This window comes from Bubalus kerabau, chromosome 3, assembly GCF_029407905.1.
Source record: "Bubalus kerabau isolate K-KA32 ecotype Philippines breed swamp buffalo chromosome 3, PCC_UOA_SB_1v2, whole genome shotgun sequence".
Taxonomy (NCBI): Eukaryota; Metazoa; Chordata; class Mammalia; order Artiodactyla; family Bovidae; genus Bubalus; species Bubalus kerabau.
The window spans coordinates 80,746,774-80,773,683 of record NC_073626.1 but is presented as its reverse complement, the minus strand read 5'-3'; the positions used below and the strand labels follow the sequence as shown (position 1 = coordinate 80,773,683).

Sequence of the window (26,910 nt, the reverse complement as noted above, 5' to 3'; positions counted from 1 at the left end):
GGGTTGGGGGACATACTATTAATGACTCAAACTAATATTTAGGTATGGGCTTTGTGGGTGGCTTAGTGGTAAAGAATTCACCTGCCAATACAGGAGATACAGGTTCAATCCCTGGATCAGGAAGATCCCCTGGAGAAGGGCTTGGTAACCCACTCCAGTACTTTACCTAGGAAATCCCATGGACAGAGGAGCCTGGCGGGCTGCAGTCCATGGGGGTCACACAGAGTCAGACATGACTTAGTGACTAAACTACAACAAAGTATTTAGAAATAAACTGGATTTAAATCCAGTTTTCAGTTTAAATCTTTCTCAAACTATTTTGAATTTTTTGCTTTTGTTTTTATGTGCAGAAATTACATCAACAGACAAAGCAAGATATTAATAATTCATTCTGATTGTATTGTTTTCCTTATGGGGACATAGATTGTGACATCCCTCAGTTTCTCCTTTCAAGGCCAAATAACCCTACTTCTTTTAAACTGTCTTCTATAATACATAATAATTTGATAAACCATTACCTATGAAAAAATCATGCTACCTATAAAAGCCCAACTTAAGAGACAAAATGCAGCAAAAAGAACTGAAAATGTTTCTTCAATTGTCATTAATTTAGAAACAAAAGTTTCATTAGAGAAAAATCACACGTCCATTAAAACATCCTACCAGGGATTTACCTGGCAGTCCAGTGGTTAAGACTCATGCTTCCACTGCACAGTGCACAGGTTCAATCCTGCTCAGGGAACTGGATCTCACATGCCCTGTGGTGCAGGCCAAAAAAAGAAAAAGAAAAAAATCCTACCAGCCACTTACTCAGAAAATCTTGTATTCAGCTCTCCCACTGAATTGCAGTCAAACCATCCAATTTCCATCCTCATTATGCTCCTAAAGTAAAATTTTCTCATTTTCTGTATCTGACGAGCTGCAGCAATTACCCAAAAGCATATCTGGAAATGGAGCAAGGAATGTTTAGCATTGTGATAAGAACAGGCATTAATTCCTTCTCTTTTCATTAGAAAATACTTTCACTAGAACAGCTGAAAAAAAGAGGAAAGGAATTCACAACACGCCTCTTGTTCAGAACTAAGGTGTGAGCTCTGATATCTGCAGCTGAGAGTGGAGACAAGCAGAACCCTGTGAACAGGGAAGCCAGAGACTTGGGTTTGAATCCAGCTTGACCACTTCCAGAGTTAACTTTACTAACTGTCACTCTCCTCATGTGTAAAAGAAGGCTCATCACACCACAAGTAAATTTTTGCTCTTAAATCACTACTTTTGCATGCCACTTCCAAGTAAAGTTTTCTCTTGAGAGGCCTGCCAATAAGCATGCATGCAGAGTTTTCAACCCTGGAGGAGGACGTGGCAATCCACTCCAGTATTCTTGCCTGGAGAATCCCATGGACAGAGGAGCCTGGTGGGCTATGGTCCAAAGGGTCACAACAAGTCAGACACGACTGAAATGACTTAACATGAATGCTTGTAGTTTTCAAGCTCTTGGACAATGATTCAGAAAAAAGTAAGACAAAAATTATGACATAAGCAGGGAATCTTGCCTACAGTTTCCCTCCCAAGCAAAAGAAGCCTGTTATTAAAGCTTTAGTGCCAGGATGGTGGAGGGGGCGGGGGGAGGTAGGGGATGAGGATTAACTAATTTCTCTTTATAACTAAAACTAACTTCCTGGAATTCATAAGTGAATGGAGAGTAGGGGGAATTTATTATTTTCTCTACATGAGAAGGCAAAAGATAAAATGTTTTTCTTCCTTAGTAAGAGTTAAATAACACCAAGCCTGCCCATAACTGAAATCTAGAATATGGGTTCAGTTTACAGAATTTGGGTTGGAATTCAAGAGAAAAAAGAAAGTCAAGCTTGCTTTCCTCCAATTTCCCACATCCACTTTCCACAGGGACTCAGTCTCCCTGTATGAAAACCTCCACCACTATTTCTGAGTTTAGAAGAGAGAGTGAAGCAGGGAGGGCAGGAGAGGACAAGAACTGAAGCTGAATGTCTATTCTCTACCTCGCTATTAAGTGCCCATAGCCTCCTCCCCAGCTGAGAGGAAAAATTCTTTCCATCCTTTTCATCCCCTGAAATAAAACTGTAGTCCTTGGGGCTTCTGAATAACTTTAAAGAACACATTTTGTATTTCACTGTCATGTCTTTGAACCCAGATGTTGATCTATAAATAAAATGCAGGTGTCACTAACCTGAAAATATCCTGTGACAAGCACTCCAACAGCGACGCCAGCATAGTAACTGGCAAAGTTGACCATTTCAGATTCAATGTCCAGAAACCTTCAAAAGAGGGGAAAAAATGGTAAGACTCACAGGTAGGATTTAGCTACCAAAGATTGCCTTTGTTCATACAGAGGATTTTAAAATACACATATTATATATTTAAAATATACACATTATATGTTACGTACATATTGTAAATAAAATGGACAAAGCATTTTATCTGTGTAGAATTACAAGCAATCCAAATCCCCAAACAGACCTCATGGTACCCATTGTAGCAAACGTGCCTACCTCCTTCGTGTTTATGGTAGAGATGTGAGGGTTGTGTAGTAATTAATAGGCAGCTGTGGGAAGACAGGGGACCCTAGATGGCAGCCTAGAGCTCTGTCCACTGAGGCTCCTTTCACTCGTGGTCATTACTAGTGAAAGCACAGTCACAGCTGGAGAAAGATTGCAAAAAGCCAGACCAGTGTCTGCAAAGGCACTGGTAGAGAGATGTGTACTATAAATCAGGAGGCTTATGTTACCTACTCTAAGTAACAACTTATGTTACTGCCGGGAGCCGGCGTTAGGAGCTCCACCTGTGGCAAAGGTCATGAGGAAGGAGGCTCGGCATATGCAAAGGCGGGATCAAGCCTCAGGAGTCCCCCTGGATATTCTTGAGCATCTACCCGCCAAAAACCAGAGTCTGCCTACTTTACTGTTTTGTGCTCTCACTTCTGACTTTACTGGGGGCTGTCCCCCACCACCATCTCGCTCTCTCTGATAAAGAGTTAACTTACAGCTCCAGTTAATAAAGTTCCTGGGCATTAGGAGTGTTTAAATCTAAACCCCTTAGATAGCTCTCTAACTTGCCTGACAAGTTTACCCGGACTCCTACAGCTATGCATACAATTGTTTACATTCTCTCAGTCTCGAGAGGCACGGGAAGCTTAAGATATTCAAATAGCTTAGAGCCTCTCAGAGAGTTAGACTGTCAGAATAAAACTAGTAAAAGATTTCATTGATGAGCCAATGCTTGCTGCCAAGTTTCCACATCCCCTGTATTGTATCCTTGAATGTGTATTAATTAATATAGTTGGTATGTAGAAAAAATAAGTAGTGGCCTTGGTGTTAGCAACTGTAGACCCTTAAGGTAATAAACTCTTTCCTGTGTTGTAAACCCACTGCACCTCTGCCCTATATGAATGCAACTTTATCTAACACCTTCGGAGGATGGCACCAAACCTTAAAATAATTACTCTTAGAGAAAATAAGTCTTATGGTTGACAAACCTTTGTCAAGAGTCATAAAATGTTAATAGGCCTTCTGGCCAGAAGATGATGTAAATCACCTAAACCATTTGTATAAGATAAGTTTGCAGAAAAGAAACCCTGGTTTCGATAAGGATCAAAGACTGCTGATTTTGTATGATTTCACATCCCCTATTATCCTCTATGTGCAACTTAGCGTATAAAAGCCCCTGTTGACAATAAAGCTACGGGCCTTGCTCACTGAAGCTTGGTCTCCCCATGTCATTCTTTTTCTCAATTTCTGGCTGAAGTTTCCATCTGGAGCATGGAGGTCCTCTGCGACCATTTATTTGCCTGGGCTTCTAAGACCCACTTGAGAAGGTGCCTAAGGTGGGGCACCTTCCGCTATTTGAGAGGGTGCCTGCGGCCTCCGTGGTCAGAGCTAACCTGATGTCACAGGTTATATTGATTTTCCGCGTAAACCAAGCTACTCAGCCTCTTTTCTCCACTGAATTTTCCTGCTGAACTATCCTCATTCTATTACTCTTTATATCTCTAATGAATATTTAAATAAAGCTATTGTATCCAGTGAACTCGCCAAAGCCGTCTCTGCTTCAAATACCCTGGATCAGCCGGGGCTGGACCCCGGCAGGTGGCGCCTGAACAGGGACTTCAAAGGTAAGTCCCCAACACTATTGTTCCCCCTGTGTTGAGTTTTAGGGACGGCTAGGACCCCACTTAGGGTACTACAGACCCCCCTGTAAGATAGACAGGGAGAAGAAGAGTGGAAAGTGTTAAAAGTGTTAAAGAGTTCGAGAAAAAAAAAAAAAAAACAGTTTCTGAAGTTAAAAGGCTAAAAAAAAGCCTGATCTTTTAAAAACTAAAGCTAAACTTCTATTATACTTAATTTTCTGACATGGATAACACTAAATCAAATAAAAGACAGCTCTTTATAGGAGGAATTTTACAGTTATTAAGTAAAAAAAAATCAAAGTTAAAAAATCTACCATTCAATCATTTTTTTCATTTGTACAACAACACTGCCCTTGGTTTCTACAACAGGACACTGTTAACCTAGATATCTAGAAAAAAGTAAAAAAAACAACTAAAATCTTATTGTGCTCAACACGGCTTGGAAAAAAATCCCTACTTACACCTTTCCTCTGTGAAATATGATTAGAGATACTTTAGATCCAGCTCATAAATTTAAAAAGGTACCTGTTAAAAAAAAAAGTAAAGTTTAAAAGTACCTGTTAAACAAGAAAGCGAGTCTAAAAAGGTACCTGTTATAAAAAAAAAAAAAAAAAGTAAAAATGAAGAGGCTATACCTAGCTATAGACAGCTAAACGAATGGCTAGCTGCTATGACTGCCAATGAACATGTAAAAGATAGGGATGAAAAAAAAAAAATCAGCTCTCCCCTCAAGATGAAAAAGATTTAGAGGAAACAACAGCTTGATACCATTCTCATAAAGATTGGTCTTTTTAAGGTAAAGATGCTCCTAAAAGTTTAAAAAAAAAATCCCTAATCAGACCATCCGCTCCTAAGAGCTTGAGGGAAACATCCCCGATCAGACCGTCCATAAGATTTAGTCACCAAACAGTTAAAAGATCTCCGAAACAGGAGAGGAAAAATACAGGACGCTCCCATCCCCCCATGCCTCCTCCTCCATGTGGGGGTAAGGGGCCTCTGCTAAGAGTTTCCCGGAAAAGGGTTTTCTCTAGTCCCAAAGATAAATTTGATCCTCACCTTGAGGCTTATTTTCTAGTCACCTCTGCAGTTTAGATAGGGTAAAGAAGATACAAAATAAATAAAAATATTCTCTAAAATAAAAAAAAGGGTTTCTCTACATCTAAAAATAGACAAATGTTTATTGGCTCTGTAAAATATGATTTAAAATGTCCTAGACCTCTGTCATAAGGCAGTCCTGGGATTTCTTTGGAAGGAATGATGCTAAAGCTGAAACTTCAGTACTTTGGCCACCTCATGCGAAGAGTTGACTCATTGGAAAAGACTCTGCTGCTGGGAGGGATTGGGGGCAGGAGGAGAAGGGGATGACAGAGGATGAGATGGCTGGATGGCATCACTGACTCGATGGACATGAGTCTGCGTGAACTCTGGGAGTTGGTGATGGACAGGGAGGCCTGGCGAGCTGCAATTCATGGGGTCACAAAGAGTCGGACACGACTGAGCGACTGATCTGATCTGATCTGATAGCGGTAGATGGTGGTGGGTCTCCACTTTCTACACAGATCATATTTTCTGCCATTGACAAAAAAAAAAAAAAAAAAAAAAGGAGGGAGAAAGTGCTCTCCCTCCGGAGGAAAGAGAGAGCTTACAGGACGCTGCCGCGGAGCGCCCTGGCGAGCTCCCTCCCCCTCTGCACAAACCTTTAAAAAAACTTATCCACCACTTTCCGATTTTAGGTGATCGCCACCGCCTCCGTTTGTGCCTCCCAGGACCCAGGAGTTCCCCACTTTGCCCCCAAAGCCTCCCAAAGTGTTGCCTAAGCCTGAGGAAGATAAAAAGTTTTTTGAGCAAAAGAGCTTTTAAAACAGACTGCGTGCACAATATGCAGAGCGTGCTCCTTAGAGAAAACCCCCTCAGGGGGGTCTCACCCAGGCTAGGAAAAAAGCAGAATCGGTCAGGGGATTTAGCAACAATATTAACCCCTGACGTGCCAGTTACTCCAATTCCAAGGGGAGTGGCTGGCCCCCTACCTGAGGGCATCGTAAGATTTATCCTGGGGCGTAGCTCGCTTTCTTTTCAAAAAAAGAAAAGAAATTTTGGTGGTGCATGGTGTAGTAAATTCTGATTATATTGGAAAAATTAAAGTTTTGATATCACCGCTTACCAAAACTGTACAAATTAATAAAGGTCAAAGAGTAACACAGGTTTTGCTTTTACCTTATTATCAGACAAGAAAAAACTTGACTTCTCAAGCTAAGAGCCACAGAACATTTAGATCTAGTGGTCTAGCCTTTTGAGTGCAGGAAATTACAGCTCCAAGGCCTTTAAAAGATCTTTTAATTCAAGGGAATAAAATGTCAAGGCTGAGTTACGAGCAGTTATTTAGGCTCTTCAACATTTAAGAGACCACACCTTTAATCTTTTGACTGACTCCTGATATATTGTAGGGTTATTTCCTCATATAGAGACTGCTAATATTCCAAAAAAAATAAAACTACTATTTTCTCCTTGTTATCTGATTTACAAAAAGAGATTAAACACAGAGATAAAAAATATTTTGTGGGACATATTAGAGCCCATTCCGGCTTGCCCGGCCCTTTACATGAAGGAAATGCTTTGGCAGATACATTGACTAAAGTAATTGCTTTAAACTTACATAAAAAGATTGATAAGGCCAAAAATTCTCGCAAAATTCACCATCAAAATGCAGCTGGTTTAAGGTATAAATTTCATATTTCTAGGAAAACAACTAGACAAATAGTTATGTCCAAATTGTAATTAATCACTTAAATGTAAACACACAGGGGCAGACTACAATGATGAGACACTAGATGCCTGAATTACAGGCTACGACTTGGCCCCTGGTCAAGTAAAAAGACCTCCTTACTGGAGAGAGAAAAAGGCCAGATGTGTTGCTAACTTGTGGGAGAGGGTATGCTTGTATATTTCTACAGAATGCAGATTCTCCAATTTGGATCTCAGACAAATTCGCCATGTCACATTCCCCAAAGACCAGGTTCGCGGAGTGCGCACTCGCTTGCTCCCCCTCCCCGAGCCAGCTCTCGCCTCCGTGCCGCCAGCCGTGCCCCGCACCCTCCTCGCTGCACCCCGTGACCTAGAACAAAGAAGTCTGTGCGGCGAGTGAGGGCCAGAGAAAAAAGCGCACCCACGGAGTGCCGTCCAGACCAGTGCGGCCCCACCGGTGAGAGAGAAACAGCCCGAGCCCAAGCAGCGGCAGCTAGCCCGAGTCCACGAACCCCGCCCCTCCTCCCCCAATAGGGCCGCGGCCCACAGCCTGCTGCTCGCGTTCTGCCTCCTGATGCTGGGGACACTGCTCCCCCGGGCCGATGCCTGCAGCTGCTCCCTGGTTCATCTTGTTTAAACCCTCAATATAATGTTTGCTCCTTTGTGGTGTTGTTGTGAACAATGTATGCTCTCATCTTGTTTAAACCCTCAATATGTTTGATCCTTTGTAATGTTACAACGCCCACCCTATCTTATGGTGCCTATATGATAACTATAGTCTTGCTGTATTACAACTACTACAGGATTTAATGCGATCGCGACGGTTTGTGGGCTTACTTATCTTGGGAATAGCAGCTTTGATAAGTGCATTCACTTCTGTTACTGTGACAGCAATATCATTGACTCAACAAGTACATACTGCTCAATATGTTGATACTATGTCCAAAAATGTTTCTTTAACATTGGCAACACAGGAAGCTATAGACAAAAAATTAAAAATGAGGGTAGACGCCCTAGAGGAAGCAGTAATACATATTGGGACTAAATTGCAGACTTTAAAGGTGAGAATGGCATTGTCCTGTCATGCTGACTACTGGTGGATATGTGTAACACCCCTGAAAGTAAATGAGACAGATTTTGACTGGAAAAAAAAATTAAGAACCATATTTCAGGTGTCTGGAACAGCTCTGATATTGGTTTAGACTTAGGGAAACTTCACAATCAAATAACAACAATGAAACACTCCTGATTAGATTTTACTGCCGCTGGAACAGCAAATGACTTCTTCCATACTTTCTCTAACTTCATTTCAGGAAAGAATATTCTGTCTACTGTCTTTAGCTATGCTGCAGTGGCTGTTTTAATTCTGCTTCTCATAATCATTCTTCCTTGTATTGTCAAGATTCTTCGGCAGAACATTCAGAGGCTCGCGACTGAGCTACATCTGGCTGTTTTAAGAAATAAAAAAGGGGGAACTGCTGGGAGCCGGTGTGAGGGGCTCCACCCATGGCAAAGGTCATGAGGAAGGAGGCTCGGCATACACAAAGGCGGGATCGAGCCTCAGGAGTCCCCCTGGATATCTCGAGCATCTACCCCCCAAAAACCAGAGTCTGCCTACTTTACTGCTTTGTGCTCTCACTTCTGACTTTACTGGGGGCTGTCCCCCACCACCATCTCACTCTCTCTGATAAAGAGTTAACTTACAGCTCCAGTTAATAAAGTTCCTGGGCATTAGGAGTGTTTAAATCCAAACCCCTTAGATAGCTCTCTAACTCGCCTGACAAGTTTACTCCTACAGCTATGCATATGATTGTTTACAGTCTCTCAGTCTTGAGAGGCACGGGAAGCTTAAGATATTCAAATAGCTTAGAGCCTCTCAGAGAGTTAGAAACTGTCAGAATAAAATTAGTAAAAGATTTCATTGATGAGCCAATGCTTGCTGCCAAGTTTCCACATCCCCTGTATTGTATCCTTGAATGTGTATTAATTAATATAGTTGGTATGTAGAAAAAATAAGTAGTGGCCTTGGTGTTAGCAACTGTAGACCCTTAAGGTAATAAAGTCTTTCCTGTGTTGTAAACCCACTGCACCTCTGCCCTATAGGAATGCAACTTTATCTAACACCTTCGGAGGATGGCACCAAACCTTAAAATAATTACTCTTAGAGAAAATAAGTCTTATGGTTGACAAACCTTTGTCAAGAGTCATAAAATGTTAATAGGCCTTCTGGCCAGAAGATGATGTAAATCACCTAAACCATTTGTATAAGATAATTTTGCAGAAAAGAAACCCTGGTTTTGATAAGGATCAAAGACTGCTGATTTTGTATGATTTCACATCCCCTATTATCCTCTATGTGCAACTTAGGGTATAAAAGCCCCGTTGAAAATAAAGCTATGGGCCTTGCTCACTGAAGCTTGGTGCCCCCATGTCATTATTTTTCTCAATTTCAGGCTGAAGTTTCCATCTGGAGCATGGAGGTCCTCTGCGACCATTTATTTGCCTGGGCTTCTAAGACCCGCTCGAGAAGGTGCCTAAGGTGGGGCACCTTCTGCTATTCGAGAGGGCGCCTGCAGCCTCCGTGGTCAAAACTAACCTGATGTCACAGGTTATATTGATTTTCCGCGTAAACCAAGCTACTCAGCCTATTTTCTCCACTGAATTTTCCTGCTGAGCTATCCTCATTCTATTACTCTTTATATCTCTAATGAATATTTAAATAAAGCTATTGTATCCAGTGAACTCGCCAAAGCCGTCTCCCCTTCAAATACCCTGGATCAGCTGGGGCTGGACCCCAGCATGTTACCTACTCTAGGTAACAACTTTTCAACTCCTTCCTCTCAGAGTAACAGTGGGAGAAATGTGTGTGTCATCTTTCCCATTGTTTTGCTGTTGTTTAGTCATTAAGTTGTGTCCGACTCTTTGTGACCCCATGGACTGTAGCCCATCAGGCTCTTTTGACCATGAAATTTTCCAGGCAGGAATACTGGAATGGGTTGCCGTTTCCTTCTCCAAAGGATCTTCCTAACCAAGGGATTGAACCCACGTCTCCTGCATTGGCAGGCAGATTCTTTACTGCTGAGCCATAAGGGAAGCCCCTGTTATCTTCCCATAGAGAGAGAAAAACAATTTCTTCACCAAGTCTTTCTGCTGACCACAGCCCAGAAAGCTTTGCTCTCTTGGACAATCTCTAAGGCTGAAGTCAAAGAACTTGTGAGGAAGCAAGGAAGCTATACAGCATGTTCCCATCACAGCTATCACATTGTGGCACAGGGTTTGGAATTGGCAGGGGCAGGAAGGGAAGAAAAAAATGATTCTGAAATTGCTTTCAGGAAATAAGAATTTTTGTCACTGGAAAATTAACACATTGGTTGATGATACATCTGAGCCACAGAGACAAGCTAGATATCCATTTCCTTAGAGCATCAGAAAGTAGCATCTTTAGCCTAGATGTTCGCATTCTACCAGCTTTATGCTTCTATCAGCCTTTCTTTTGTGACCCAAGTTTGAATTGTTCTCTCCCTCTACTGAATTCAGACCAAGTATTTAATTATAATTTATTTAATTCAGAACAAACTACTATTCCATGGCAGATTTTATTGCCATTTTGCACTATTATTCAATATTTTTATTGAATATATTTATTTCGAGTATATTCATGTTTCTCTTGCTAGTAAACTGCGAGTGACTTGAGAGCAAAGACTGCTTGCTTCCACTGCCGAGGCCTGATACAATACATTACACATAGTAGGTACTCAATTGTTTCTAGATTTTTCTTTCACTTGAAAAATACTAAAGAGGAAGGAAACAACTGCCCTTCTGACAGTCTCCAAACCAGCTAATATGTCTGTGTTTACCACATTCCTAGTTTTTCTTGATGATTTAAGGGCACCCCTAGAGTGAACAAGATCTAGAAAATCATAAACTTATATACAAGTATCCATAATCAGAGAGGCCTTTTCAAAACCTAAATTCTTACAAAGATAGAGGGTATAAGGTAGTATTATGAGTATTATGTATATTGTCACCCTGTTTATTTAACTTATATGCAGAGTACATCATGAGAAACGCTGGGCTGGAGGAAGCACAAGCTGGAATCAATATTGCCAGGAGAGATCTCAATAACCTCAGATATGCAGATGACACCACCCTTATGGCAGAAAGTGAAGAAGAACTAAAGGGCCTCTTGATGAAAGTGAAAGAAGAGAGTGAAAAAATTGGCTTAAAGCTCAACATTCAGAAAAATAAGATCATGACATGCAGCCCCATCACTTCATGGCAAATAGATGGGGAAACAGTGGAAACAGTGGCTGACTTTATTTTTCTGGGTTCCAAAATCACTGCAGGTGGTGATTTCAGCCATGAAATTAAACAACACTTACTCTTGGGAAGGAAAGTTATGATCAACCTAGACAGCATATTAAAAAGAAGAGACATTACTTTGCCAACAAAGGTCCATCTAGTCAAGGCTATGGTTTTTCCAGTGGTCATGTATGGATGTGAGAGTTGGACTATAAAGAAAGCTGAATGCCAAAGAATTGGTGCTTTTGAACTGCGGTGTTGGAGAAGACTCTTGAGAGTCCCTTGGACTGCAAGGAGATCCAACCAGTCCATCCTAAAGGAGATCAGTCCTGGGTGTTCATTGGAAGGACTGATGCTGAGGCTGAAACTCCAGTGCTTTGGCCACCTCATGCGAAGAGGTGACTCATTTGAAAAGACCCTGATGCTGGGAAAGATTGAGGGCAGGAGGAGAAGGAGGCGACAGAGGATGAGATAGTTGGATGGCATCACCGACTCAATGGACATGGGTTTGGGTGGACTCCGGGAGTTGGTGATGGACAGGGAGGCCTGGCATGCTGCAGTTCATGGGGTCACAAAGAGTCAGACACGACTGAATGACTGAACTGAACTGACGAGTAAAGATTTCTAATGTATAAATGAGTGCATGCCCTTGGTTTTCTGTTTGTGAAATAAAATTTGTATGTCCCCAAAACAGAAAACTATGAGCATTTGTCAAAAAGTTTTACTTAGATTCCCTGGGATGTATTTACTCTATAGACTATGGAAGCAGAGGTGAGAGAGTGCCTGTCATGAAAAATGCAGTGCCAGTCATGGATGAAGGACCCATTGACTCAGCTGTGGGATTTACTGGAGCAAAGTTCAGGAGAATTGCATCACTGTTGGGGGGTGTGGATAGGAACATGTGTGGTTTGTGGTTCTTCTCACTCGTGAGGCACCCCAGAGATGAATCATTAACTCAGTTTTGTTTATTCTGGGAAGAATCATTAGAGTTTTAAAGACTACTTGGGAATATTTCTGGGACAACAGGGCAAGCCTATCAAAAGAACTGTTAGGAAGGAAAACAGGAGATTGACTTGGATCCTTTGCACATTAGACTCTTTATCATCTACATGGTGGAAAATTATTGTGATTATAAAATCCTAGAAAGTATTCTATAAAGTTTATAGGTGATTTGAATGTCTTTCTTTTTAACACCAAACTGACATATGCCTTCTTGAGTAAATTAAGATTGCCCTGACACATTTGTCAAAGAGAGAAGAGGGGATAAAGATATCATTTAGAGGGAAAAGGTAAAATAGATGATATGAGGATTCTTGCCTTGCTTTTTATGAAAAATAAGATAAATAAAATTGAATCACTCAATGATATGCGTTTGAGCAAACTCCAGGAAATAGTGAAAGATAAGGAAGCCTGGTGCACTGTAATCCATGGGGTCACAAAAAATCAGACATGACTTAGCGACTGGACAACAGCAATGTATACAAAGGTTTCAGATGTACTAAAGACTTAGGTTTCTCATTGAAGATACCTAGGAGGTCTTTATGACAAGAGGCATTGACTCACCAGAAGCTCTCCTTTCACTAGGGTTTTTAGGAACTGTAGAGGTTCATAGGGGTTCTTATGCACTGTAGACTCAGTAGCATTGACACCTTAGAGCAGGTCCCCAACCTCTGGGCCACATACAGGTACCTCCCATTAGCTCAGTGGCAGAATTAGGTTAGAAACAAAGTGTACAATAAATGCAATGCACTTGAATCATCTTGAAACCATCCTCCCCACACCCAATCCATGGGAAAAAAATGTCCTCCACAAAATCAGTCCCTGCTGCCAAGAAGGTTGTGGACCATTGCATTAGAGTGCATATCAGTGGCAACCCAGCTGGTAGAAATGCATCCATATCCTACTTCCAAAATAGCAAGGGTCCATATTCCTCAATGCATGGGACATTGACCTATGGACAAATGATTTATTACTAGGTAAAGATGCTTTATAGAATACCCTCACACTATGCTAGCACATTGCCAGAATGGCTAATGCAATTGTGAGATATATTATAGAGAGATTATGCATGCCCTTTATCTAGTTTTCCCCCAGTGGTAACATCTTGCAAGTCTATTGGACATTATCACAACCAGGATGTTGACTTGGATACAATGAAGAGCAGAATATTTTCTTCATTCAAAGATTGCTTATGTCACGCTTTGGTATCTACACATATTTCCATCTTTCTCACATTTCTGGAGACCAGAAGTCTGAGATCAGCTTCACAGGATTGAAATCAAGGTGCTGGTGGGGGTGCACTTTCTCCAAAGGCTCTAGAGGAGAATCTGTTTCTTCCTCTTCCAGCTTCAGGTAGCTACAGGCGTTCCTGAGCTTGGGACCTCACTTCAGGCCCTTATAGGCACCTTTTGTCTCTTTTTCTCTCTAAAGTCAGATCTCCTGCCTCTTTTTAGTAACCGTCTCTTTAAAAAATACTCGTGATTGCAGTTAGGGCTCACCTGATTAATCCAGTATACTCTCCCCAATCCCAAGATATTTTAGTTAATTATATCTGCATAGACTCTTTTTCCCATAGAAGGTAACATTCACAGGAATATCATAGATATCTTTGGGGGCTGTTACTCAGCCTACTGGAGCTACAGTCAGGGCTTCCCAGGTGGCTCAGTGGTAAGGAATCCACTTGCCAATGCAAGGAGTTACAGGAGATTCAGATTCAATCCCTGGGTCAGGAAGATCCCCTGGAGGAGGAAATGGCAACCCACTCCAGTATCCTTGCCTGGAAATCTCAGTCCATAGGGTGGCAAAGAGTCAGACACAACTGAGCACGCATGCATGCATGGAGAAACAGTCAAGATACAGATAATAACAAGCATTGGTGTGAGTGTTAAGAAACTGGAACCCTCACACATGTTAAGTGTCAGTCACTCAGTCATGTCTGGCTGTTTGTGACCCCATGGACTGTAGCCCACCAGGCTCCTCTGTCCATGGAATTCTCCACACAAGAATACAGGAGTGGATTGCCATTTCCTTCTCCAGGGGATCTTCCCAACCCAGGAAACGAACCCAAGTCTCCTGCATTATAGGCAAATTTTTTACATTCTGAGCCACTTGGGAAGCTCATAAAATGGTACAGCCATTCTGAAAAACAGTCTGGAAATTCTGCAAGTGGTTAAACATATAATTAACATCTGACCCAGTAGTCCCCTTCCTAGGTATCTACTCAAGAAAAATGAAATCATGTGTCCATAGGAAACCAGGTACACAAATGTTCATAGCAGCATTTGTAATAACTGAAAAGAGGAAACAACTCAAATGTCCATCAACTGATGAATGGATAAATCCACACATTATATCCACACAATAAATGTATTATATTCATACAATGAAATATTATTCAGCAATTAAAATAAATGAAGTATTGATTTATGCTATTAATACCACATGGATGAACCTTGGAAACATTACGCTAAGTTGAAGAACCTGGTCACAAAGGCCCACATATTGTATAATTCCATTTACATGAAATGTCCAGAATAAGCAAATCTACAGAGATGGAAAGTAGATTAGTGGTTGTCTAGGGCTGAGGGGAGGATGGGGAACCGGGGAGTGAAATTTAAGTGATAATAAAATAACAAACGGAGAAGGCAATGGCACCCCACTCCAGTACTCTTGCCTGGAAAATCCCATGGACGCAGAAGCCTGGTGGGCTCCAGTCCATGGGGTCACTAAGAGTCAGACATGACTGAGCGACTTCACTTTCACTTTTCACTTTCATGCATTGGAGAAGGAAATGGCAACCCACTCCAGTGTTCTTGCCTGGAGAATCCTAGGGACGGCGGAGCCTGGTGGGCTGCCGTCATAGGGTCGCACGGAGTTGGACACGACTGAAGCGACTTAACAGCAGCAGCAAAATAACAAAAATGTTCTAAAATTGATTGCAGTGATGAATGCACAGCTCTGTGAATATACTAAAAGCCACTGAGCTGGATACTTTAAGTGGGTTAATTTTATGGTATATGAATTAAATCCTGATAAAACTGTTTTTCAATGTACGTGATCTTCAGTGTCTAACTTCAAAACAGTACCTGAGTGCATAAGATAAATGTATATTGCTAAGAACATAGACTGAAATCCAAGAGGAAGTACAGACTTAGATTTCTGCATCAACACATCCATGTCGAGTAGGTAAGGACAAACGTCCCAATGGTCGTGGGTCATTCTCCAAGGAGCCCCTTATTATTTTTGCCTCCTGGTATTCACGCTCCTGTGTAGTCCTCTCCCAAATTACACCAGAGTTGGTGTGTGTGACCAACAGAAAACAGCAGAAATGATGGTATGTCACTTCCACAATTAAGTTATAAGGCTTTGGAGCTTCCATTTGAGTTTTTACACTTTAATTGGATTAAAAAAAAAAGTAAACTGCATCGTGATTTTTTTTTTTCTTTCTTCTTTCATTTTGTTACCTTATTATTTGACTACTCTGAGAAAACAAATTCTGAGAAGCTAATCAGAAGGCCTAATGTTCTGCCATCCTTCTCAGCCTTATTCACTCAGCCATTTGGAAGCCTCCAGCCTAAAATTCCATCGAATGGATGATAACTAATATGTCGAAATCAATATAATGAAAGAGAAAAACCAGCTCCTACTTTGTACATGCATGTTTATGTTGATAAGATCACTGAGTTGCTTGTATAGTCCAAGACTAGCACACTGATTAGAGTAGGTGGAGACACTGCACTTTTAATGCTGTACTTTTTCCAAGAAAGAAATCTGTGAAAGAGTTGGGTAATTTTGGAGGCACATTCACTACTTCCTGGTAAGAAAACATCCCCTGCCTCTCTTCTGTCCCACCCAAGTTCATTTTCACAATGATCTCATCACATGAAAGCTAAACACACATTTATTCAGAATACTGCTTATTAGCAGTATTCTTGTCAGTGACCATAATAACTCACATTTAAAATATTTAGCTCTTCAGTGTGAGCTCCTGGTAAAGGCCTAAGAAAGGTGTGGTCTACACAATTTCAAATAGCCTTATGAAAAAAAAATTTTTTTAAAAAGACAGATATCTATTTACATGCTTGGTATCATGTGAATTCAGCCAAAGCCAAGGAATTTATGAAAGCCCTTATTTGCTTTGAACAATTTGCTCACCTTCAAGTATATGACCCAGTAAGAATAAAGTGTGAATAATGGGTATGTGCTAAGTTCCCCAGTTGTGTCCGACTCTGCAACCCAATGGATTGTAGCCCATCAGGTTCCTCTGTCCATGAGCTTCTCCAGGCAAGAATACTGGAGTGGGTTGCCATTCCCTCCTCCAGAGGATCTTCCTGATCCAGGGATTGAACCCACATCTTTTATGTCTCCTTTGGCATAAGAGACAGGTGGGTTCTTTACTACTAGTGCCAGCTGGGAAGCCCAGTGAGTAATGGGTAGGCATCCTTTCTAACGGATGCCAGTGATGCAGACATTAAGGGCATATTCATTCTTCAGTTTATCTAATAAATATTTATGAGCACTTGTTATCTTGAATATGTCTCAAATACTGGTCCCTCTAACATTTATTTCCAATTTTTAAGGCATTATAAGATATATTTTCAGGATTTTTCACTTGAAGAGTTTGTTTTCATGAGTGTTATTAATTTATTGTTTTCCAGTTGCTCAGTTGTGTCTGACTCTTTGTGACCCATGGACTACAGCATGTCAGGCTTCCCTCTCCTTCACTATCTCTCAGAGTTTGCTCAAACTCATGTCTATTGAGTTGATGATGCCATCCAACTATCTCATCCTCCATCACCCTCTTCTCTTCCTGCCCTCAATATTTCCCAGTATCAGGGTCTTTTCCAATGAGTCAACTCTTCTCATAGGATGGCCAAAGTTTTGGAGCTTCAGCTTCAACATCAGTCTTTCCAATGAATATTCAGGGTTGATTTCCTTTAGGATTGACTGGTGTTATTAACAACTGGGGTCTTTTTACATATGTAAGTCTGAACGGATTTTTTTTTCAAAGGGGGAAGTGATTAGTTCACATTTTGTAGTCATATCACTCTGTAAATATTAGTTCAAGTCTTCTGTTCTCCAACATAAATGAAAGAAAATAAAAGATTGTCATTGTGAACTCCAATGGTTAGAACTCTGTAGTTACACTGCAGAGGACTCGGGTTCAGTCCCTGGTTGGGGAAGTAAGATCTTGCAAGCCACATGGTGCAAGTGAAAATATTTTAAAGACTGTCATTGAGGACAGTCTCCCATTTATACAAATTGTTATGTTACTTCCAAATTTAGAAGAGAAATATACACATTTATATGTTGGAAATTTATTTCTTATGAGTAGGCTTATTTTTTTAAGGATATTTCTGTACATTGTATGTTGTCCTGTACTTTTCTGTCAAGTGCTAGCCAGTTTATAACTACATACTTATCTGCATGGTCGTTGATTTCATGATGGTCTCACCAATTAGACGTGAGCTCCACAAAGATAAGGACCATTACTCACAAGATACCACTGTAGCCTTTATGCTTACACATTTTCCTGGTACATAACTGGTGTTCCAAAAATTTTGGTTGAATGAGTAGATGAATGAAAGATGCTAACAACAAATATTACAGAAGAACATCAGTAATTTAGAAGGATTTGTCATAATCTGGAATCAAGCCTATAGAAAAAATTTAAATGGTGGAGAAAAATATGCATCACTTGAGGGAGCCATTCCAAGTGTCTCTCTAGCCAGGATGTGCCCTGCTCTTGATTCTTGAACCTGAGTGAGTTTATATGTGAAAATGATCTTGTTCTGGCCCTGAGGCAGCATGAGGCAGGCTGCAAAGTCCATGCTGTGACAGTAAGTCAACCCTGTGTATACTGCAGACTCACTGATTACGTGGCAGCCTATCAGGCTTATCACAGACAGAACAGGGACACAGTGAGCTCTGGCTAACTGCGTGGCTGTCTTCTGTTCTTAGCACCACACCTCTCTTTCACAGCAACTCAACTGCTAGTTGAGGCCAGTGACCCCTACTCCAAGTCCGAGAGCACAGGAATGATGAAATTTCCATTGTGGAGAGAAGACTGGTGGTCAAGTAGGTCATCAGCCACAGCCACAGAAGCTGGAGGACAAAAGAGAAGAGAGGAAGGAAGGAAAGAGGGAAGGAAGGAAGAAAGAGGAAGGAAGGGAAAAGGATGTCTCAGATATGAGAAATGACAAGGACTCAAAATTTATGAGTCACCTTCCAATGATATTAAGTATCAATAGTGTCATTCTCAAGCCTACGGTCTACAAGGTGTGAAATTTGGGTACGTATTTAATGAGTAATTTTCAATTCTGTATTTTGTTGCTGTTGTTGGGATTTTAAAACCCAGTGGAATAAGAACATCAGGGCAGAGTAATTTATAGAAATATGTGTAAATTTGTTTCTGTTCACTCCATGTTAGATACCACTCCAGGTCCTTCCATAAGGTTCTCTTTACACATTTTGAAGTACAATCTAAGATATGAGCAAAAAATAAATAAATAAATAAAAACAAATAGCAGCCTACCCGCAGCGTGTCCCATTTGTGATGTTCTGGTTGAGGGAGTCATTGGTCCACACTATGGTGTTATTCACACATGCTTTTCCAGGGACACTGAGTTCTTGTAATTCCATGTCATACTCAATAAAAACATCTGTCATTGTGCCAAAAATGAGTAGCACTCCTGGATAGGCTACTCCATGGAGAAGTGCACATAAACTCCCCATAGACATCAGGCAAATGTCAGTCTTTGAAGAAAATCGAAACTTGAAAAACAAAGGATTCAGAGATCATCTATGGGTGAAAAGCAGGAGAGGTAGGAGGACTATTTAATTTTAGTTACTAGATTCTGATAAATAGTGTTCAACACCAAGTCTTAAGGGAATCGTTTTAATTGAAATGTACAGTTTCAATAACGCTGAAATAAACGGTGCATCAATTATCCAAGTCATTAAACTCTTACATTGTTAACTCATGTTCTTTCTTTCCTAGCCTCTTAATTCATTCTCTTTTCCTCAAGAGCTGACTTCAGTTCTTAGCTTTTCATCCCCAACTTAGAGGGAAAAAATCACTGACACTGATGTTATTGCCATGTAGATGCTCCGTATGGCTTATTCAGCAATAGTAGAAATTGGCTCACAGAACTGATATTGATAATGAAGAGCATCTGCTTGTGCCCCGAAATGTCTCCATTTTGCAAATTTGAAGAAAATACCTACACTATGGAACTTCTAAAGGCATCATAAGAATAAATATGCATAACATGATTATTGTGACAATTTTCCTTACTAAAATGATCATTAGGGACTTAGAAATTATCTTCTAGAACACTTTTCCGATCTACCAGATAGAATGTGTGTTTAATCAGCAATAGTTTCTAATTACTAATCCACATGTTGTCACATAGACAAAGTTTATGACTGAAAAAAGTGATCACTATAGTTAAGCACCTGCCAATATGACTAAAAAATTTACATTTTCTCCATGATCTGAACAATTCACAGTTGCAAAACCTATGCCATTAATCAGCATAGTTTTATTACCAATCGAAAGAAGCCAACTTGACTGCTACCACCTTTCTTCTCATCTTGTAACCTGAGGAGAAAAACACAGGGATTTACAGACCATCCTTTCCAAAACAATGAGAAATTCTCCCTAAATTGTGACTTCATGAGTCATTCTTTAGTAAGAATGAAAGTCCCCACTGGCTGTGAAATTCTTTCCAAAACTGGTGTCTTAAAAACTGGCTATTACTTTCAGATTTACCTCTGCTAGCATTTTCAGTATAGCTATGTCTCTTGTTCAGTAGAGATTCACCGAGGTTTTTTTCAGAGAGGTTTTTTTATCTCTTTGAGAGAAAGCAAAAAGTACTCTGCACCCCCAGTTGTAGTAACAAACAACTGTGGAACCTCAGCCTTGACCCTCAATTTATATCTACCTTCATTTCCTTGTGAGTAAATTTAAATGGTTGGATTATCTAATTTATTGCTTCTAGCTCTTACAAAGCTTGCAACTACATCAAATAGTGCTGATATGAAAAATTCAAAAACTCCCATACTTCCCTTAAAACCATATTTACTTACTATTTCCTATTCAATTTATTGCTCAGAAAATTGTACTTAACCCATCCTTGAACTTTCTAATGCCAAAGAGGTCTAATTCACCTAAGTTATCTATTCACAAATACCCTTTAGGTCTTATTTTCACCAGGAACCACTTTACTCCATTGGCTCTTTGGGAATACCCATGCATCTTGTTTTCTCACTTCCTTCCTCCTTCCATACCTATTTGTCATCTCAGTTGAGACCCACAGTTCTTTGTGTGTTAGTTGCTCAGTCATGTCCAACTCTCCCACCAGGCTCCTCTATCTCTGGAATTTCCCAAGGCAAGAATACTGGAGTGGGCTGCCATTTCTTCCTCCAGAGGATCTTTTCAACCCAGGGATCAAACCTGGGTCTCCTGCATTGCAGACGGATTCTTTACCATCTGAGTCACCAGGGAAGCCCAGTTCTTTAAACCCTCCATTTACTTACAATCACTAAACACCATCAAGATTCTCCTTCCTTGGACTTGCCTGGTGATACACTGGATAAGAATCTGCCTGTCAATGCGGGGTACAGGGGTTCAATCTCTGTCTGGGAAGATTCCACATGCCTTGGAGCAACTAAGCCCATGCGTCACAACTACTGAGCCAGTGATCTCGAGTCCACAAGCAGCAACTACTGAAGCCATGCACCTGGAGCCTGTGCTCTGCAACAGGAGAAACCACTGCAATGAGAAGCCCAGATGGAGAGTAGGCCCGCTCTCTGCAACTAGAGAAAGCTAGAGCGAAGCAACAAAGACCTGTCACAACCAAAGATAAAGTAAAAAAAAAAAAAGATTCTCCCTCCTCCAGGCATTCTAGGTCCCATTGCCAGCCATTTGGACCAAGCTGTCACCATCATCCTCAATCCTTTTTTCCAAATTCATCTTTGGAAACACCATTTCTGCATTCAGTCCGCTGTTCCCCCTTCTCCTCTTGAAGCCAGGCTGTTAGGCCTGCTGAAGACAACCTCTCCATTGTCTAAACAGATACCGACACATGCTGTGCTTAGCGCTCAGCTGCCCTAAGCTTCCCTTCCAGCTCAGGGTGGAATCACAAACCCTTGCTGACATGTCCAAAGCCCTCTGTGATCTGGCCAGTTGACTCTCTTACCTTGTTTCCTCCTGCTTCACCCCACCCGAGCTGCCTGGCCTTTCTGCTGACTTTCATCCACACCAAATCTGTTCCCACCTCTGGGTGTTTGCACTTGCTATTTCCTCTCACCAAAGTGTTCTTTCTTCGGATAATAGAGTGGAGAACTCCCTCACCTCCTTCATACCTTCTCTCAAAAGCTGCCTTTTCAAGTGGGCCATCCATGGTCAAAGTCTTTATAATTTCAACTGTCCCCCCACATCATTTCAAATCTCCATTTCCATGTTTGTTGTTTTTTCTTAGAAAGGGGATGATAAATTGTCATTATCTAGCATGCTATATATTTTATTTATTTATGGTGTTTATTATGTCTCCCTCACTAAAGGGGAGAACTCTTCAAAGGCATGTTAAGTTCCTCAAGACAGAGATTTTTGCCTATTTTTTTTCTTTTCTATATCCTCAGCACCTAAACCAGTGCCTGATACCCAATATGTGTGTATGTGTATTAGTTGCTCAGTCATGTCTGACTCTTTGCGACCCCATGGACTGTAGCCCACCAGGCTCCTCTGTTCATGGGATTCTCCAGGCAAGAATACTGTAGTGGGTTGCCACTTCCTTCTCCAGGGGATCTTCCCAACCCAGGGATTGAACCCAGGTCTCCTGGATTGCAGGCACATGCTTTACCAGGCAGATGATACCCAGTAAGTCCTCAATTAATATTTGTGAAATGAATGGATGAATATGGTCTCTAACCTCAACTCAACCCAAGGCACTATACTTCATTCCTCTACAGATTGTTTCCACTCCCCTCAGCGGCTTTATCAAACTTTCACTGTGATCTTCTCACTCTCCATTACCACATCTATGCAGACATAGGTTCATTTTCTCTAAAAACCAAAGTACTCACTCAACCTTCCTGCTCATCTTCTCACTGCAGCTCATTTATCTGATCCTTCATTTCTCTGCATCCATGCCCTTTTCCATCTGTTTCCCACCCAATGAGACAAGAGTGGTTCTTCTGTCCTCAACTGACCCTACCATTCCAAGTGAAAAACTCGTGTTACCGCAACCACCAGCTCTCTCTATCATGCAGTATTAACACTTAAAATGTTTTACACACCTTCAGCCTCTACCTTTCCACCACCTCCATTTCAGAAACTTAGCTGGCATCCTTATCTTCTAAATCAGACTCCATTAATCCTGTCCTCATGTCAAATTAGGATAAACTGATATTTGGTTTCTAAGAGAATTTCAACTCTTAAAGAGAAATATCTAGTCACTACATTTTAGGTTTCTACAATTTGCTTTTGGGAAGAATTGGGATTTTCTTCTGTAAAAAGAACTTCCTCTGCGACCATGAAATCTTACATGTCCAAATTTTCTTCTGCTTGTTTAAGTCAGAAATTTTGTGGGGTTCCTGGACATATAGGGGATATTTGAACCTAATCCAGAAGGAATATTCCCAAAGATTTTTGAAATCAAATTATAGTAATGTTTTAAAGAGAAAAAGAATGGATTATATATACCATTTGTGGGCAGTGCAACATATATAAAACATATATTACTTCTGCTTTGTGTCTTTGATATGAATATTAGGGGAATTATTTTGAAAATGTTTTGCATTGTTGAAGCAGTCACTTACTTTGATTTTTTATCATTGTTATCTGTCAGGATAAAAACAATACATAAAGCAGTTAATCATAATGACAAAATGAAACATAATCATTAACAATTTTGCTCTGGAAAAACATTTCTATGATTATTTTATTCATGGAACAATACAAAATAATTATTTGCTTTTTCACCTTTCTCTCTCTTCCTCCGTATTATAGAAGAAAACACTCTTTCACATATAGGACTGCTGCCTTGACTACAGTTTCTCCAGAAAATGAAATCTTTTTATCTTCTGAATGCTAACTAAAGGCCAATATTTGTAAATTAGTTACAGAAAAATCTGATTTTTTTTGAACTACCAAATAAAGTGAATACTTATTTATTGTTTGTTTTTTTTAGAAACATCAGAATTTATCTACTTAAAATACAGACCATAAATCTACTTAAAATACAGACCATAAAATACAGACAATACAATGTCATTGACACCCCTGTGCCAGTAGAAGCCATAGAATTGAGCCACGTATTATTTTCCCCAGCATAGGTCAGAGCAGATAGAAGGGAAAAGGTGAAAGTGGGGTTCAGGGTCATGGGCATAGGGAAGCCATAGTGAAAGGAACCCAGGATTTTAATGTCAACCATCATCATGGGACAGCACATCCTGGTTCCCCTGGCATTTTCATTTCATTTCATACAGAGTAAAGAGGCATTATAGTGTAGACAAAGATTAACCTCTCATATTTGGGAATCAGAACTGGGTTAGGATTATGGCTCCTTTAATCAATAGTCATGCAATCTTTGTCAAGCTTAAGACAATGTATCTAAATCTCAGTTTCCTTTTCTATAAAGTGTCAAATCATAGGACTTTTGAAAATAATAATAGCACAGAATCACCTGCCCTTACCACACTCTAGGTACTGGTGCTATGGATCCCCATCCACTTTACCTCACTCTGGCCAGCAATGTCTTTGTACCATTCCTCTCAGAGAGCAATGCTCCCTAAATGCATATTACTACAATCAATTATAGCAATATATGAATAAAGGTAATAATAATGAAAGTATTGAAAGTGTTAGTCACTCAGTCATGTCTGACTTTTTGCGAGTCCATGGACTGTAGCCCACCAGGCTCCTCTGTCCATGGAATTCTCCAGGCAAGAATACTAGAGTGGGTAGCCATTCCCTTCTCCAGGGGATCTTCTTGACAGGCAGATTCTTTACCATCTGAGCAAGTGCTAAAACAACCCCAGTCTATCCAGGGAAAAAATATTTATAGTGAGATGCTTTCATTCTCCCAGGATTTATGCATTCTTACCTAGCACTCTCAGCAGTTGTATTACATGGATTCTCGGGAGAAATACCCAGGTTGTGTAAGAAGAATATGAGGTAATAGTTCTACTTATTGTTGCTGAATTTTCTCTGCTCCTTGAATATCTTCACTAGTTTGTTCCACTTTTGTTTTCACCTTTTTTTGTACAAGAGACAATAAGATAAAAGGCCACTTACATGAGCTGTCTGACTCAAAACCATGATTGTCCTCTCCAAATTTCTTCACACTGCGAAGAATTACTGAGTCAGACATAACAATTGCAGTTCACAGCAAAAAAAAAAAAAAAAAAAAGAACCCTAGAAAATAAAAGAAAAGAGTGACTGCAGAGGAAGACAAGATGGCAAAGGAGTAGCCAGATGTGCAGAACATCTCTCTCCGTGGATACATCAGGAATACACCTTCAGATGCAGATCTCGCAGAACACCAGCTGAGAGCAGACAGGAGTCCCTGATCACTGGAAAGGAATATATAGATCCAAAACTCAGCAGGACAAAGGAAGGAAGGGGGAAAGAGGAGAATGAGCAGGACTGGACCTGCACCTGGGGTTAGGGGAACTGAAGCAGGGGTCAGATCCCCAAATTGAAGCAATCGTTTGAGACACAGGGGAAGTATTTGAAGCTGTTGGAGGGTGAAGCAGCTGATCTGGGACTGTCTGAATGGAGTGAGAACCAGACAATCCTTGCTGCAGCCGTATGTACCCTGGTCAGGGACCCAAGTCTCCTGAAATACACAGTGGCTGGGAGCTGGAGCATAGGGACTGGAGAGCAATCCCAGGGTGAGGGTTGCTGTTGACTGCTGGGAGACAGCCCAGCGGGACATGAGGGAGGAGTCATGGTGGGGAATATCTTTGGAGCAATGTTGAGTAGCCACTGAAGCCAAGCGGTACTGCTGAGTCATGTGCAGGGGGAGGAGCCATCCTTGTAGCTTCTCTCCCCCCACCCCCTAGTGCTGGCAACTGACCAATAGAGAAAGACCCCAGAGAGGGTCACCCTATGAGTGTCTGATGCACAGAGCAATAGAGAAGGACCCCAGCCAGTGGAGATCTTTGAGTGCCTGCTGCACCAAGCAACAGAGTAGAACCAGCCAGAGATGCCTTTTGAATGCCAGCTGCCAGGGGCTAGAAAAAGACTGTAATAGTGCCATAGCTCCTGCACCTGAGGCCACCAGCATCTCTGCACACTCGGCACCACCAAGGTCCCTGTGATCCAAGCAACTGAGCCACCTCCACACCCGGTCCTCACTAAGGCACACCTAAGTCTGCCAGGGCAGCCTCAGGAGCAAACTCCTGTGGATGACCCACATGCAGAGGTGGGGATAAAACCACAACTGAACTCCAAGGGCAGTGTGGCTAAGGAAGAGGATCAAAAGCCTTTCCACCAGCTGTACAAGTTGCAGATTAAATCCACATGATCAATTAGGAAGACTGTGTCTATGGAATATATAAAAGGACAGTGAGAGCTATCACAAAAGAAAACAAACCAGCTCTGGTAGCTGTGAACATTGCAGGCAAGAACATGGCAGGAATAGGGCCAGATTAGTCTGAGCTGTTCCCACAGCAGGTCCAGACATCAGGCCGGTATTGGAGGGCATCCTAGGGAGGCAGAGGTGGACTGTGACTCACAGTGAAGGAAAGGACACTGGCAGCTGAGATGCAAGAAAAACATTTATTATTATTCATATATTTTAATTTATTCTGTAGTTGATCCTAGTTTTTTTATCTTCTTTTTTTTTCTTTGTTGCTATGGTTGTTGATTTTATTATTACTATTAACTCTAAGTTTTTGAGAATTTTTTTTAAATCACACTTTTGGTTTCCTTTATATACTTATACCTTTTCATTGGTTTTTGTGATTCTGTGGGGCTTTTTTCTTTTTAAAATTTTGTTTGTTTGTTTGTTTTTCTTACTGTTGTTTTCCTGCTGTAGTTATTCTTTAATATATGTAAATCTTTTATTTCTTTTCTATTTTTTTCTTTTCTTCCTTTCCTTTCGTTATTTCACCATGTTTGTTAGTTTGTTTTGATTTCTTTGCTTATTCTCCAGTTGACATTCTGCTTTGGTCTTGTTTACCAATTTGTGTTTTAGTTTTGTTTTTAATTGGTTGGTATCATTTTTGGTTTCCTTTGCTTGCCAAGTCACTCTCTTGTACTTTCTTGTCTTTGGACTATTTGGGGTTTTGTGTGTGTGTGTGTGTGTGTTATTATTTGCTTAATTTTGTATTTACCCTTTGTCTGGGGCTCCTCTTTTACTTATTATTTTGTTTTGTTGTGCTATTTTTGTGTTTTTATTTTAATCCCCTTTAAAGTCATAACAAATGGCTTGTAGAGTGTCAGTTCCCCAGGCAAAGACTGGGCCTGAGCCTTTGGAGTGGAAGCTCTGAATCCAGGACAGTGGACTGCCAGAGACCTACTGACACCAGGGAGTATTGATTATTGAGAACTCCCATGAAGACCTCCACTTGTATCTAAGACCTGGAATCACCCAACTGCCAGCAGCACCCAGTGCAAGACACCTCACCCAGCCAACAAGTAAGACAAAAACACAAACCCAGTCATTAGTGGAGAGGCCTGCCACAGACACCCCAAA

General features: G+C 40.9%; 1 protein-coding gene across 2 annotated transcripts in view; it reads right to left on the bottom strand.

Moving 5' to 3' along the window:
- The window catches only part of ABCB11 (ATP binding cassette subfamily B member 11), a 90,464-nt gene extending 65,885 nt beyond the window's left edge, over positions 1-24,579 (bottom strand). For both annotated transcript variants that reach the window (XM_055572306.1, XM_055572307.1), the window contains exons 1-6: positions 24,504-24,579; positions 23,027-23,048; positions 19,754-19,805; positions 18,738-18,976; positions 2,204-2,291; positions 811-944 (exon numbers count right to left, since the gene is read on the bottom strand). In XM_055572306.1, the coding sequence (XP_055428281.1) occupies positions 811-944; positions 2,204-2,291; positions 18,738-18,976; positions 19,754-19,805; positions 23,027-23,048; positions 24,504-24,579 (611 nt within the window). The remainder of the gene's footprint in view (positions 1-810; positions 945-2,203; positions 2,292-18,737; positions 18,977-19,753; positions 19,806-23,026; positions 23,049-24,503) is intronic.
- Between the last annotated feature and the right edge of the window lie 2,331 nt (positions 24,580-26,910).